Source organism: Apteryx mantelli, chromosome 2 (assembly GCF_036417845.1).
Source record: "Apteryx mantelli isolate bAptMan1 chromosome 2, bAptMan1.hap1, whole genome shotgun sequence".
NCBI classification, from domain to species: Eukaryota; Metazoa; Chordata; class Aves; order Apterygiformes; family Apterygidae; genus Apteryx; species Apteryx mantelli.
Genome location: NC_089979.1, coordinates 31,936,542 through 31,951,112, shown reverse-complemented (window position 1 = coordinate 31,951,112; position 14,571 = coordinate 31,936,542). Strand labels below are relative to the sequence as shown.

Below are 14,571 nucleotides of genomic sequence, written 5' to 3'. Positions count from 1 at the left end.
TGTTGGCATAACTGTATTAATTTGGAATATGATTATCTTATCTACACTTGTAGGAACTGGGAAGCCTTGGTGTACATCTGTGTTAGCTTGAGGATAATATTTTTTTCAATTCTTGCTTTTTTAGATGACATCAGCTACAAGGGGACCAAAACTACCTATCGTAGCAGGCTGTCTGAAGGGACTGGCTGCGCTCATGTACAACTTTACCAAATCTGAGAATGAAGGTGTGTTATTTTTGTGTGAAATGCAGTTATACAATTTGGTATATTTTAATGGTTATACAGCCCACAAGCAGCAACATTTCTAGTTGTGTACTCTGAATGAAAATTTCCCCACTGCTATAAGGTTTATTTTTGCAAGGCCTATCCAGCTACATGAACCCCTGTAATCTGCCTTTGTGGAAGATGGCTTGATCAGTGGGTTTCTGTATGTAAAGGTTTGAAGTGCTATTTTTTAACCAGAGAGTGGGCCGCTGTGAGAGCCACACTGAAGCTGGAATGCTTTTATACAAAGATATGTTTTCCTTAGCAGAGACATATCTGTTAAAACATGGGTATTCAGAAAAGTCAGTGAATATAGATGTAGTTTTGTTTGAAATTTAAAAGCATTTCTGGAAAAAGTGTCTTTGCCATTTTAAATGGAATGTTTAAGGCTTCCAGATGTTGTTTGTTCATACCAGGCTTTGGATAAAAATATCTTTTTCTTCACTCTACCTCTTATGTGTCAATAATGAAATACTCTTTATTGGCTTATTCCACAGATCCTCAGACTTCAAAGGAGATTTTTGATTTTGCAATGAAAGCAATCAGGCCACAGGTATATCTTCCACATGTTAATTGATCTGCATAAATTAATTATCGCTGCTGAAGAATACATCACATATGACAAACAATTTTGATATTACAGGTTGATCAGAAGCGATACGCAGTACAACTAGGTAAGCTTGTCTATTCTTTCAGTTCATGCTGCTGTGGATGCCATTCGTACGATGGTGTCTTCTGCCTGGAGATGTTCTCTACTGGCACTTTTCGGATGGACCTAGTATTCAGTCTTCTAAGCTGATGGGGAGCAAAGCTGGTGTATTTTAAGTTGGAATCTAAAGAGTTAAACACATATTTGGTTAAACTAAGCAAGGTCTAATTGGCTGATGTAGTAAGAAGTATTGTACTTGATGCCATTTGCCCCTCTCTGTGGTGAGTACAAAGCCCTGGTATGAGAAAGGGATCGTGAAAGGAATAGAAAGAAAAAGAATGTAGCAAATTAGGAGAAAACAGAAGACAGTGGCATGGGTTAAAGAAAAATAGAGAAGGGGAATTTCATTGGGAAAAGGAGAGGGAAACTGGGCACAAACCAAGTCCATGACAAGAATGAGAGACTGGCCTGTGAGATGTGAAATGTAAGAACTTTTTAGTTTGGGCACTAGGTCCATAGCAACTGTGAAGTGTAAAATCCTCTTTAAAGATAGTCCGACTAAATAAAAATTCTAATTTCTGAAGGATCTTGAAATTTCATCTGTGCTTAAATCCAAGACTGTTATTACCTGTATTCCCAACTCTTTGCTTGTCTGCATTGCAGTTTGGAGGAGGAAGGAACTTGGACATGTGTCCTGACCACAAAAAACAAATCCTTGTAAATAGTGCAATTGGGTGTTATTTGTAACCACTAGACTCCCTCTCTTTTTTCACTGATAGTATAAATAACTTCATAAAACAGTCGTACTTTCCATAATTGCGTACATGAGGAAAGAGGGTCTTGGAGGGTTGCTTTTATGCCTAAGTTTTTAATGTTTGGATAATGATACTATAACGGTTAGAAGAATATATTTTATAACTTCCAGTCAGCCTAATATTGACTTTATAGCCTGGTCAGTTGAAAGTGGAACATAAATCTGGGTTTTAATGAGAATTATTTTTAAATTGCAGCTGGTTTACAGTTGTTCAGCAGGCATGCTGCTCAGTTTGGTACCTTTCTCCTGGACAGCTATGTCTCACTGTTTGAAACAATCTGTAAATGGTGTGGCCATACAAATCAAGAGCTGAAGAGAGCAAGTCATTCTGCCTTAGATTCATTTCTTAAGCAGGTAATATGACTCCACTGGGACCTCTGAGATTAAGGCAAAGTTAAATTTCTCAAAATAGCGGGGATATTTAGTGCTTGGAATTTCAGTGAATCTGTTTAATAAGTAATTTTTCTGCTTCAGAGGCCTTGTATTATGAGCTAGGTATTTTTTAAGACTAATGTGGGATGAGGGAGTTATTTGCATGTTTCTGGAATTCCTGAAATGTTTGTATCTGCTCTACAGATTTCTTTAATGGTAGCTAAGGATGCAGAGCTGCACAAGAGCAAATTGCAGTTCTTCATGGAGCAGTTCTATGGAATCATCAGAAGAATGGATTCAAGCAACAAAGAGTTGTCCATTGCCATTCGCGGATATGGACTTTTTGCAGCAGTATGTACAGGAAACTTATTCTGATAAAGCAGCATACTGAATGGATTTAAAGTTAGGATTCATACAATTCATTTTACAAATTTACACAGCTTGCTATGTAGGGAGTGCTTCTGTTTCTAGATTAGGTATTGAAATTAATCAGCTGCATTGTAGAACTTGTTGTCATTCAAAGTTATTGAAATGCCTCCTGAGTTTAGTGGGAGCACTCTAGTTTAGAAGTGCAAAAACTGGGGGCACTGTATACAGCTGTCACAAAGCTTCAGGATGCACTTAATCACTGAAGTACAGACTATATCGCACTAGGTCTGTCTGCATTCCAGATGCCAATCCAGTGGGAACGCAGGTGGCAATCCAGGCCAGCTCTGCTCAGGAAGCAGTTCAGATATGTTTCCTATAGAGTAGGAATCTCAATCAGAACGGAAAAAATGAGCTGCTAGCTATAGGACATTAGGAGGTAATCTGCCAAATGCCTGCAAATTAAAAAACAAAACTGTACTCACATTCTTATGTGGAGGGCAGAAGTGCTTGTCAGGAAGCATAATTAAGAACCAGCTTCCAATTTTTGTCAGCAGTCAATTAAAATGGGAGAATAAAAGTAAAGTGTTCCAAAGAAAGCAATATTTAGGCTGCAGTATTTACATACCTGCAGCCTATGTACCTGGTGATGTTCCCCCAACTTTTATATAATGAAATGCTATACATTTCTTTTTTTTTTTTCCTTCAAAAATCAGGTTCTTATTTATTTAGAGAGCCTTAGGAAACACCGTGATAGAAGAGCTATTTATTAGCGGAATCCTTTCCATTTTGCTGCCATTTGAGCAAAGTTCATTTCTTCTGTAGAATTTTCAACATGTATTGTTGAAACCTACTCTTCCTCTTCCATGATATGGGCTGGAAAGGAATAGAGTTAAAGGTATTGGTTAGAGAAAAAAATGAACTATTTCAAATTACTAATTGAAAGAACTTCATTAAAAATATCAATTATGGAATATATTAATTAAAATTATGTACTATAAATACAACGATAATCTAATTCTGTAAACTTTAAAAAGAAAAAAGGATTTTAATGCTGAAATTCATGTAAATTTTTAATGTATTAAGGAACACTAATAGTTGTTAGCCTATTCAGACTAAATGTTGGCCAAGGTTCAGATGCAAGATTGTAAGGAAGTGAGTCTTGCTGCCACTGCAATTAGTAACCTTAGACTAGACACAAGTTCAGTGATTGATTCTGTTTCAAGACAGAATCCTTCTTTCACTGTTTAATTGCTAAAATAAATTAATAAGTAATACCTAGTTTTACAAGTGATAAGTGGATATTCTTAATTTTGCCATCCTGCTTTTAGGCAAACTAGATTCAGCCCTTAGCCTAACTCTTATATTCTGTGGTTATACAAATCAGTCCATTATTCTGTGGTCACTCCTACTGTGGTTTTTGCCCGTGACCTTTTCCTTACTTCTTTTTCCCAAGAGCTCTTTTTGACCTAACCAACGCTAACTACTGCGACTTACAAATCATTCCACAGAATTCTGTAAGCATTACTACAGGCCCTCTAGGATTGTTTGTGACATCTTCTGCTTGTTCTTTAGATTAGGAGTAATCTTTTATCCTGCATTTATACAGAACCTAGCGTAATAAAAGTCTTGGTTCAGAATTTGCGCTCCTAGGTACTGCTAAATGTTAATAGTAGTAGCCTGTGAATGATAATTGAATGCCATTAAAGCAAGCCACTTATTTCTTTAGGCAGTTAAATCAAAGTATAAGAGAATAATAGCATCTGTAATTCCCTATTTAAGATATTTACAGACAAATTCCATACTTCTCAGGCAGGATTTGAAATACCTTGTGATGTAGTGAGCAGAATACTTAAAGTATTAGTCAAGTCATCGAGTGCCTTTGCAATCTAGACCTTACTTCTAAAACATGCAAAATTTATTCAGGTATATTGAGTTCCTGGAAAATGTAGAAAAGATTATTTTTATTGTAGTTCAATGATGACTTGGTTAGGTCTTTAGTGTTACAGCATGTGTTTGCTTGCTTGTATAAAGTTCCTAAATCAGTATCTTATTTTCTCTTTATAAGCCCTGTAAAGCTATACATTCTAAGGATGTTGACTACATGTATGTTGAGCTCCTTCAGCGTTGTAAGCAAATGTACCTCACAGAGGCAGAGACAGTAGATGACCATATATATCAGCTACCAAGTTTCCTCCAGTCCATTGCAAGTGTGATATTCCATATAGATACAGTAAGTGGAGCATTTAAAGTACCAGTCAAATCTTTTTATGCGTCTAGGGTTGTATAAGAATGTAGTAGCTGTGCACTTATATATGGTAGAAGACACTTTTTTTGTCTATAGTGTAATGACTTTTAGCTCCTAGAGGGTGGGAGAGTATCAAAAGAATATTTTAGTAGATTTCATTTGAATAAAGAAAATGCACAAAATGTGCTAAGTAAAATGCTACGGAGCATTGTAATAAAAATCACAGTAACCAAATGCAAACAGGGTTTTTATTTATTTTAGGAAAACCTATTGCTTGGACATAGCCCTACTCTTCTTTTTATGTGATGTATGTTCAAGGGATCTATTATTTCACTATACTTTTGTAGTTCTTTTTAAAAGGCTACTACATCTATTTTTTTATTATTTTTTTTCCCTTGTGCTTCCCTTTACTAGAGCTTTGTATGTAATCAGTTGCATCTCTACCTTTGTGTGCACAAGTCTTTCTTGTTATGTGAAAAGCTCACAGAAACAATGGAAGCGAGGGTAGTCAAAACACTGTACCACCCTGTTGCTGCTTTTTCTTTCAGGACTAATACTTAGCCTGTCTTCTGAGGCCAATACTTTGATTTTCCTCTGATGCTGTATTATGTGTGTTCTAATGAGGGCTTTCTGGATCCTGGGTGGAGCTGGGAAGCAAGCTTGGGGTGGAGAAGAGACTTTCACTTGCATTCTGTGTTCAGGCCTTTAAGGATGAATAGATTAGATGGCTGTGTTATTATTGTTGATTAAATTGGCACTTCTCTGATAAACTTGTGACTGGTTTTGCTGATGCTCTAATCTACTCAGGAACTTCCTTTCATAACGTGGTCCAGGAAACATTCTGTTTTTCTTGATGTCTAAGATGTATTCACTTGCTGTGTCTTCTGTCATTCTCGGAGTAGATTATAATGTAAACTCTTCTTACAAAGGTTCTGGAGGAAAACATTTTGTATAATTTTGCTTGTTAATAGAGATAAACCATTGTCTTCATGTGATAGGTTTTTTTTGCTTTGATTTCTTCTAGATTCCTGAAGTATACACTCCAGTTCTTGAACATCTAGTTGTGGTACAGATTGATAGCTTTCCACAATACAGTGAAAAAATGCAGTCAGTCTGTTGCAGATCTATAATAAAGGTATTCCTAGCCCTGACAGGAAAAGGACCAATTCTCTGGAGTTTTATTAGCACTGTAGGTGAGTCTGTTGACCTTTTTTATTTTTCTGAGCTTTTAACGTTTTCTAAGAGAGACTTGTGGAACAGCCATTTGGGGACAAAAATGAAGCCTTTTCCATCCTTCAGGAATGGAGGTTTAGGGTTCTCATTGTGTTATTTTTCAACATCCACTGCTAAATCACTTAGGGAATACATTTAACAACTGCTTTGGATGACAGAGGGGATATAGTCAAGGGCAGGAGAATATATTTTTGTGGTAATCTGATTTCATTTAAAGGCGAGATTCCTGCTCAAAGGATTGTGGGGAGAAAGGTCTTTTGCAGGAAAATGTACAAAAATCTGTTCCCTGCTCTTTCCTTACTCCTACAGAAAGCCATAGTAACTTGGGGTAGTGTCTTCTTTACCAGAAATACAATGTTTTTATTTTCTGGAACTTAAACATGGTAAAAGTGAAGATTCCAAATATGCACAGTTACTCAGATTTAGTCCTGCAAATATAATAATGAATGTGGCAGTATTGACAGCTGATAATTCCAGGAGCCTCCAGAGTACTGACATTTCATTATAACAATATTCCAAAATGATTGAATTTCTCTCAGTTATTTACAGTGGCTTTTCTCTACTGCTGTGGTATTTTCGTTGTCTCCCTTGTTCATGATTTGGGATGTGATGTGCTCCCAAAGTACTATGCTGGAATAAATCCATGTCTGTGAGAGTCACAGGCAGTTCTTGTCTTTTCTAATATAGGCATTAGGACAATGCATTGACCACCACTGCATTCAGACTCAGAAAAAGGTTGAAGCAGTATTGACAAAATGTATTAAGAGGCAAGTTCAGAAGAGTTGCCCTGTGAAACATCCTAGAGCATTGGCTCTGCTTTTGGTTATGTTTGTCATTTAAGAAAGATTTCTATTCTTTTACCTCTCCCTCATCCTGTCAGAATATAGGAAATAGAAGATTGGTTTAATTGATTACTAATGTATAAGTTGTATGAATGCTGTGTCTTTTTAAGTCTGTTGAGGTGATTTTTTTTTTCTTTCAGTGCATCAGGGATTAATCAGAATCTTTTCCAAGCCAATCACATTTTCAAAGGTAAAATAACTGTTTAAATATACTTGTTTCTTCTAGAATCCTGATGTATTCACTCCAGTTCTTGACCATTTGGTCAAGTAAACAGGGGAAGGCCCAAAGAAGCAAAAATAGTACTGTCCTTTTAGAATCATGGCCCAGTTATTATTACTCTCTTGTCCCTACTTTTGTCAGAATAATGAGGATGTTCCCCTTGTAATGAAAGTAAAAGGAAATATACCTTTGTTCTCTGGAGTTCTTCCTTGCTCAGGTTGTCTGTAACAAAGTAGGTTGTATCTGTGGTTATCCAACTTTCTTCCATGTTAACAAATTTTGCAAACTTTAAAAGGAGGGGAAAAGTTTTATTGAATGTTTGCGTTGAGGGGATTTAAAAGGTTTTTAATCCTGTCCAGCAGACTAGTTGTAGACTCTCTACAATAACTGACTGCTGGGAGGAGGAGAACTTTAGAGACTTCTGAAAGGAGCTGTTTGTTTTCTTTTCTTTTCAGCTTGAAATTAGAAAGCTGAGCATTTCAGGTTTCTACCAGTAATTTTACAACATGTTTTGGCTTGAAACAGCTAGTTACGTATACAGCATTTCTGAAAAATATTGTGTCCTTTTAGGAATATTTTGGAAAAAAAACTTCTGGATCAGAAGAGTCCCTAGCAGCTGGAGAGGTTGAAACAGGGAAATGGAAAGCACCAACATATAAGGACTATCTGTATCTCTTTAGAAGTCTACTGACCTGTGACACAATGAAGGTAAAAGCATAATTAACATGGAAATAGAAGACGAAAGGCACTGTGATCCTGACTGAGTCTTATCACTGTTTTTCTAATCCTAGATTTTTTCCAAATGGGCAGCCTGTCATGCTGTAGAACTGTCTAATGGTTTTAGTTGGATATTATGGCAATTGAATTAAACAAACAAAGATGAATTTAGGCTTCCATAGCTGAGAAACCTCTAAAGCCTGATTCTCCAAATCATTCAAAACTTAGTTTGTGAATTCAAGAACCAATTCTAATTCTTCACTGTTTTGAAACATGAACTTTTTCCCTCCTGCAAAGGAATCTCTTTTGGAAGATGAAAACTTTCTTGCTGCAAATTCAGCACTGAAGTCCCTCAGTCGTTTGTTATATGATGAACTTATAAAATCTGTTTTGAAGATTATTGAAAAGTTGGACCTGACTGTTCAGAAACTGAATATTAATGAACAGGTGAGACCTGATGACTTGTCCATTATGTTTTGCTTCAGTAGAGGAACCAAAGTCCCATTCCTTGCTTTGATTTTGTTATGATTGTATAGCTCCTCATAGTGTCCTCGAATTAAAAATCTGATCAGTGATAATGTTTTACTTCATATTTCTGGATGTTGCATTGCAGTTAGGAGGTGGAAACACAGAAGAAATTTATGGAATCTGTTATTTTAGACTCCCTTCTCTGTCATCTAGAGTGGTTTTAGTTTTGATGGTCACTTTTTTTCTTGTAAGCAAGCGTCCCTTATTGTTTCTTGGACCTGTAAGTGTGTGAATTATTACAGTTATCTGTCTGTATCAGACTAGCTAGCAGCAGCCATAAAAAGAAGAAGAGGCAGTTGCTAATCATATTTTTTGTTTGGATAAAGGTATAAATGCTTCCTGTGTTGTCACAGATCCAGTGTTCTGGCTTCAATATTTATTTGCAGGATGAAAATGAAACTGACGGTGCTTTGGTTGTGCCTACTTCTGACCCTGCTTCAAACCTTCAGCCAACAAAGCCTACAGACTTTATTGCCTTTATTAATCTAGTGGAATTCTGCAGGTACTAATACATTATTTAGATAGTTTAGAAGTTATGAAGTGGTTGGAAGAAATTTAAAGTATTTTATTTAAGATGCCTGTTTCTGACGTATGACCACGTGCGTGGTATTTTAAATGCACATGGTCAATTAGCTGGAAGACAGTAAGTGTTTTTCAGACATCTGGATCATGGATAAGAACATATTAGCTCATCAGCTAAATTTTTTTTTTAAAGAGAGTACAGGAGACAAGTCATTCATGTGTATTATTTGATTGTAACCATCTTTTAGTAGCCGCCACAACTTCTAATATTATACTGGCCATATTTTCTAAGTACTTCAGAGACCAGAAATACAGTCTTCATAAAGTAGTATTTGGGCGTTAAGTGAAAGGTACAGCATTATTTGTGAATGTCCAGGTGACTGTCCATAGCAATGTTGCAGTCTGTGGAAGTAATGCAGTGTGGTATGTGATTATGTGTGTTTGCATAAAGTTAGTAACAAGGTGTAATAAGGAAGAAATGGCTTTGCACTGTAAAGCAATATAAAAATCTTCCTACACTTATCTCAGAAGTTATATAATTATCCTCTCCCTGTCTTTGGAAATACTCTGTTATAGCAGTGCTTGTCCTTTGTGTACTGACTTGAAATTTCAAAAAAATGATACAAATGTTTTAGTTTCTTTTTTTTTTTTTTTTGCTGAATGTTTTCTGTACATGTGTTCTATAGAGAGATACTTCCAGAGAAGCATGTTGAATACTTTAACCCTTGGGTGTATTCCTTTGGTTATGAGCTTATTGTACATTCAACGAGACTACCTCTTATTAGTGGATTCTACAAGCTGCTTTCTGTTGCAATGAAGATTGCAAAGAAAATAAAATACTTCGAGGTGAGATCTCTTTTCTCAGTGAAGGGTTAATGTGCTAAAGATGGTGCACATCTTTTATATAAGCCTTTTGCACACGTATGCACAACAGAAAATAGTTACTGAAACTGCTACCTAGTTTGTTTCAAATGTTAATGGCATTCTATGCCTCTGTAGTTAAAAACACATGGAACATCAAAATTAGAGTGGAAGCTCAGTTTCTGAAGAGATACCATCCATGTGTGATGCTCTTTCCCAGATCCTGTGCTGGAGATGTGTTTGCAGTGCAGATTGTACAAAAGATCTAGCTTGCATATCAGAAACAGCTTAGCCAGCACAACAAAGACATCTGTGTGGTTTAGTTACTCAACTTTTTAGGTATACTTGTACTATCCCACTCATTGATTTCCCCAGGAAATATGGTGCTCAACTGATAGATGAACCATTTGTGGTATGGAAGCTATTGTAAAGTGAAAATGCTTCATCACGCAGTGTGTAGCCCAGCGCAGAGCTGGGAACTGCTCTTGCCACTGCTGATGGTGGTACTAAGTGAACCAGATTTGGGAACTCATTGGCATGGATGCTTACATAGATTTTCCTTAGGAGATGATACTGTTTGTGAATTGCTGTTTTCTCATTCCATCTACATTCTGGCCATGTGTCCATCCTATATTAGGGATTTGTATTTTTTTTTTGTGGCTTGTTGGATTAAGGGGCAAGGAGGAAATTTAACCATTTTAAAGTACTTTTTCATTCCCATGTATCTCGGTTACTTTGTGTAGTATTAAATGTCTGTATGCCAAAAAGTTGACTCTCAATATATATGATACTAGTGCTAGTAACTAATCTTTGAGAGAACAAATGTACATTTTAAGCTTTCAGTTCATGCAGATTTTATATTGGGACAATAATGTATATATTCTGAGTTAAATTTGTGCTTCATATTTGTATACTGTGTATTATTCAGGATAGTTTTTCTAGTAGTACTGACTTGCGGTTTCTGCTTGGTAGGGTGTCAGTCCAAAGAGTCTCAGGAAATGTCCTGAAGACCCAGAAAAAAGTTCTTGCTTTGCCCTATTTGTTAAGTTTGGAAAAGAGGTAAGTAATTTTATGGCTAAGTTTCTTAGTTTGAATATAAGCATAAATGACTTAATCAAAATTACATAATTATATCTTCTTAGAATCCTTATGCATATGATAGCAGTATTCTAACTGTTTGAATTATACAACATAGTAGGATTTTGAGGACTATTTTTGTTTGTTTTTTACTTAATGTCAATAGAAGCATATTGGTCACTTATGGATGTAAAATTGAGCAATAACTTGTGCATTATATACTTCCTGATAACTGTCTCTAGGTGAATGAGATTCCATTATTGTTTTTGAATTGTGTATTTTACATGCATATTGATATGCAAGTAAAATAGCTAATATCAAGGACTTGTAAGGTTTATGATTGTTCTTGACCTATATATCTGAATTTTAGGTTACAGCAAAAATGAAACAGTATAAAGATGAGTTGTTGGCATCCTGTCTGAATTTTTTGCTCTCTTTACCACCTGACATCATCATGCTTGATATCAAAGCATATATTCCTGCACTGCAGGTGGGTCAAAATGATGTACAGCTAATGCTTTTTTCTTTCTTAAAACATGTTCAAAAATTCTGGAAGAAAGTTAGTATCCTGTCAAGCAAGTAAGATAAGCATTAAGCTTTGCATTGTCTTCAGTGAAGTCGAGTACAAATGAGTTGACTTTTTAGATAAGCTAGTAAATCGTCAGAGTTTGCAGCTGAACTTGACTGACTGTGTTAGTGCCAATGGGTGCAATGTAATAAGTATCTCCTGTGCAGATTTTGTGAATGAGATGTTAAGTAGACAAAAATGATGAAGAAGGAAGATGTATGCCAAATGCTTGCAAATATGTTTTTTTCCTTTTAAATCATAGTAGTCATTAAAAAAGGAAAACTGATAGTTTTACATTTGACATGTAGAATGCATTTAAGCTGGGCCTTAGCTGTACCCCAATGGCTGACCTGGGATTGGATGCTTTGGAAGACTGGTCAGCTCACATTCCCAAACATATAATGCAACCTTACTACAAAGATGTTCTACCTCTTCTTGATGGTTATTTGAAAATCTCTGCATCTACAGGTATGTACGGAAAATGAATTTTTAGTCTTGAGGGACAGAGAAAGAAAGTTTCCATAGCTGTGCCTAGGGACATGAATGTGACATACTTTTGTCTGTATTGTATATTCCTTGTGGTTGGAACTCTACAATTTCTTTACATCCAAAATTTTACCTTTTTCTTAAACTACAACAAATTTACTACTGCCGAACAGTCATGAATTACAGTTATTTTATATGTCACTTCTCAGTGATTTGTCCTTTGTATCCTTAAATCCATTTTATTTTTCATTAATAGAGATTTATTTTCCTTAATAAGGACTTAAAATGAGAGAAGAGTAATTGTTGCATCTTAAAATAAAAGTAGAAGGGCAAAAATAGTTTTTTGTTTTCTTTTTTTTTAAGGAACTTAGAGTAGGTGCATGAGGTGCAAGTACAATAAATTAATATTTATGTGCTGTTTTCTTTTTTATCAGTTGAACCCCAGAATAACTGGGAAGTAAGGAAACTTTCTCGAGCAGCCCAGAAGGGATTTAATAAAGTTGTAATACAGCATTTAAGAAAAGCAAAGACTTCGTTGGTAAGAGCACTGATTCAGAGTTAAATGTGAATTTATCACCTCCCTCTGCCTCCCTTTCTCTTTTTCATATATATGTTTTTCTGAGAGTTATTTCGACTATAGATCAGTACAGTGATCCAGTTCTACAGTGTGGCTCAAAAAGCTGTTACATCAGCACAGCTGGAAGGGTGTCATATTCTAGGGTGATAATGGGAATGAAGCAGGAGAAGGGAAAAGAGGACTGAAGAAATCTTTTAAGTTGGCATCAGTGCCACACTGATGTATTGTAAAAACAAAAATTTAACTCCCTACACTTAAAATCAGATCCTAGCTTTGCAGTGTGCTGTTTGCATATAGCATGTTCTGGAAATGTAAGGTGTTTTAATCTTTTGGATAGGTTCATAGTCTTAGAAGTCAAGCATTGCTGGTCATTTTTGCCAGTGGCTTCTCAATCTGCTCAGGCTAAGAATAATTTTTCTTTGTATATTCCAGTGTGCAAGCTAATTCGGAATAAATTTTTTTTAGGCATGTAACTAATAGTTAATCCTATCTGTATTATGTGTCTCTTTCCAGCCTAGTGGTCTTTAAACAAAATGAGTTAATTTTCCATCCTGCAAAGGCTCCTAGAAGCTTTTGAATATCAGTTGGCTACTTACATGTAGCTACAGGATCTAAACTTTAAATTCTTGGATTAAAACAAATAAAAAGTGATTTTTACTTCAGATTTCATATCATTTTATAGATTATTACATCATTCTGTGAGTGTGTGGTATTTGATGATAAAACTTTAACCTTTACTTGAGAAACGGTAACTGAAAGATCACAAAATAGGATGATCCAAAAGGCAGAGGAACTCATTGTGGAAAATATGTATACATATGTTAAATGCTTGTCAGTGTTCCCAGCTTCTGTTTATTGAACCAAAACTGTTCTATTGTTTGATGCTGTTCCCCTCCCCACAGGTTCTTCACTCATCCTTTTTCATCCATATGTTATTAAGGACCATAAATCCTGCATTCACTGTGTAAACCAAGTTATTTATATGCAGAGGCAACTCTTCCTTCACTGTTGTTATTAATCTCTTGAATTATTCAGATTGGTGATCCCTCCTTGGAAGCAGTAAGGACTAGAGTGGCACGGCTTCTTGGATCTTTGGGAGGGCAGATCAACCACAATTTAATTACAGGTGACTGTCCTAAAAATATTTACATGAATCTGCTCTTTCTCTCTTGAGTTGATTTCAGTGAAGTCTCAACATCACTTTGTGAAAATCCATGAACTTACCAAGGAAAGCTAGTTTTTCTTGCTCTTTTCTAAACAGAGCTGCTTTGCTTTTATTTTGTTCTGCAGTTCGGGAGAGCAGACTATTAACTAACTTGCTATGCAATGGGAAAAGGGCATAGAAATCTTCAACACGTGTTTGGTTAAATGCAAAAAATCATATGCCTCTGAGGATATGGTTTGATTTATTTCCTCCCCTCACCTTCATCCTCTGGCTGCAAAGCCATTTTAAGACTTTGTCATAGTTTGCATCTCCTGGGCACTTGTTCACACCTCTTTACTACAATTCTCCTGTAATCCAGTTTTGCAGAACTGCAGGCTGTGAATTGTTATGTAAATCTCAGTGAGCCTGCTTTTCTTGACTTGTGAGTTTAAGGATGTGTCATGCCTTTAGTAGGTCTAGGTATTAGTGCTCCATTTGTGTACCTCCTCAGAAAAACTTATTTTCTGTTCTCCTCTATTCCTCTGTTTAGTCTGTGAATAAACATTATAGTTTAATTATTAAAAATCATCAAATGTAATTAAAGTAAGAATGGAAAAGCATATTGTGAGTACCTGACCATGAGCTTTAAAGGGATGAATACAACTCAAAATTTAGTCAGTCTAAAAATTAATCTAATTATATAAAAGCTTTGTTCCTTCTTTTACTGCTTACATTAGGTTTTTCTGCTTTTACAATCAGTTCTCTCTCTGCCTAATACTTCTCTGCTGCTTGTTCAGAAATACTCAGGGAAAGTAACAGATTATTCCTTGGAAATTAAATAAGAAGAGTAGTCAGACTTTGTTAACAAATATGGGAATGTAAGGAGGGAAGGGAGTAAGTATGGCAGTTGCCTTCAGGTGTAGGCCTTGAAGTAGTGGTTCTCTGTGCAATTGCAGGAGTCTATGTTGGATCTGCTTGTCTGATCTGACCTTCAAGCATTGTTCATAGCAGTAGAAGACAAAACTAATATATTGGACATTGTAAAAAAGTATTTTAAATCAAGTGCAGTTCAGTGTCTTTTGAC

The 14,571-nt window shown here is 35.9% G+C and overlaps 1 protein-coding gene across 1 annotated transcript in view; it reads left to right on the top strand.

Moving 5' to 3' along the window:
• PRKDC (protein kinase, DNA-activated, catalytic subunit) overlaps positions 1-14,571 on the top strand; it is an 88,480-nt gene that overhangs the window by 5,263 nt on the left and 68,646 nt on the right. Inside the window, exons 7-23 of the mRNA XM_067290444.1 lie at positions 125-224; positions 761-816; positions 907-937; positions 1,923-2,080; positions 2,303-2,449; positions 4,533-4,697; positions 5,737-5,905; positions 6,928-6,977; positions 7,578-7,715; positions 8,022-8,171; positions 8,639-8,754; positions 9,461-9,620; positions 10,608-10,694; positions 11,083-11,202; positions 11,589-11,748; positions 12,201-12,304; positions 13,379-13,469. Of these exons, the coding sequence (XP_067146545.1) occupies positions 125-224; positions 761-816; positions 907-937; positions 1,923-2,080; positions 2,303-2,449; positions 4,533-4,697; positions 5,737-5,905; positions 6,928-6,977; positions 7,578-7,715; positions 8,022-8,171; positions 8,639-8,754; positions 9,461-9,620; positions 10,608-10,694; positions 11,083-11,202; positions 11,589-11,748; positions 12,201-12,304; positions 13,379-13,469 (2,002 nt within the window). The remainder of the gene's footprint in view (positions 1-124; positions 225-760; positions 817-906; positions 938-1,922; positions 2,081-2,302; positions 2,450-4,532; positions 4,698-5,736; positions 5,906-6,927; positions 6,978-7,577; positions 7,716-8,021; positions 8,172-8,638; positions 8,755-9,460; positions 9,621-10,607; positions 10,695-11,082; positions 11,203-11,588; positions 11,749-12,200; positions 12,305-13,378; positions 13,470-14,571) is intronic.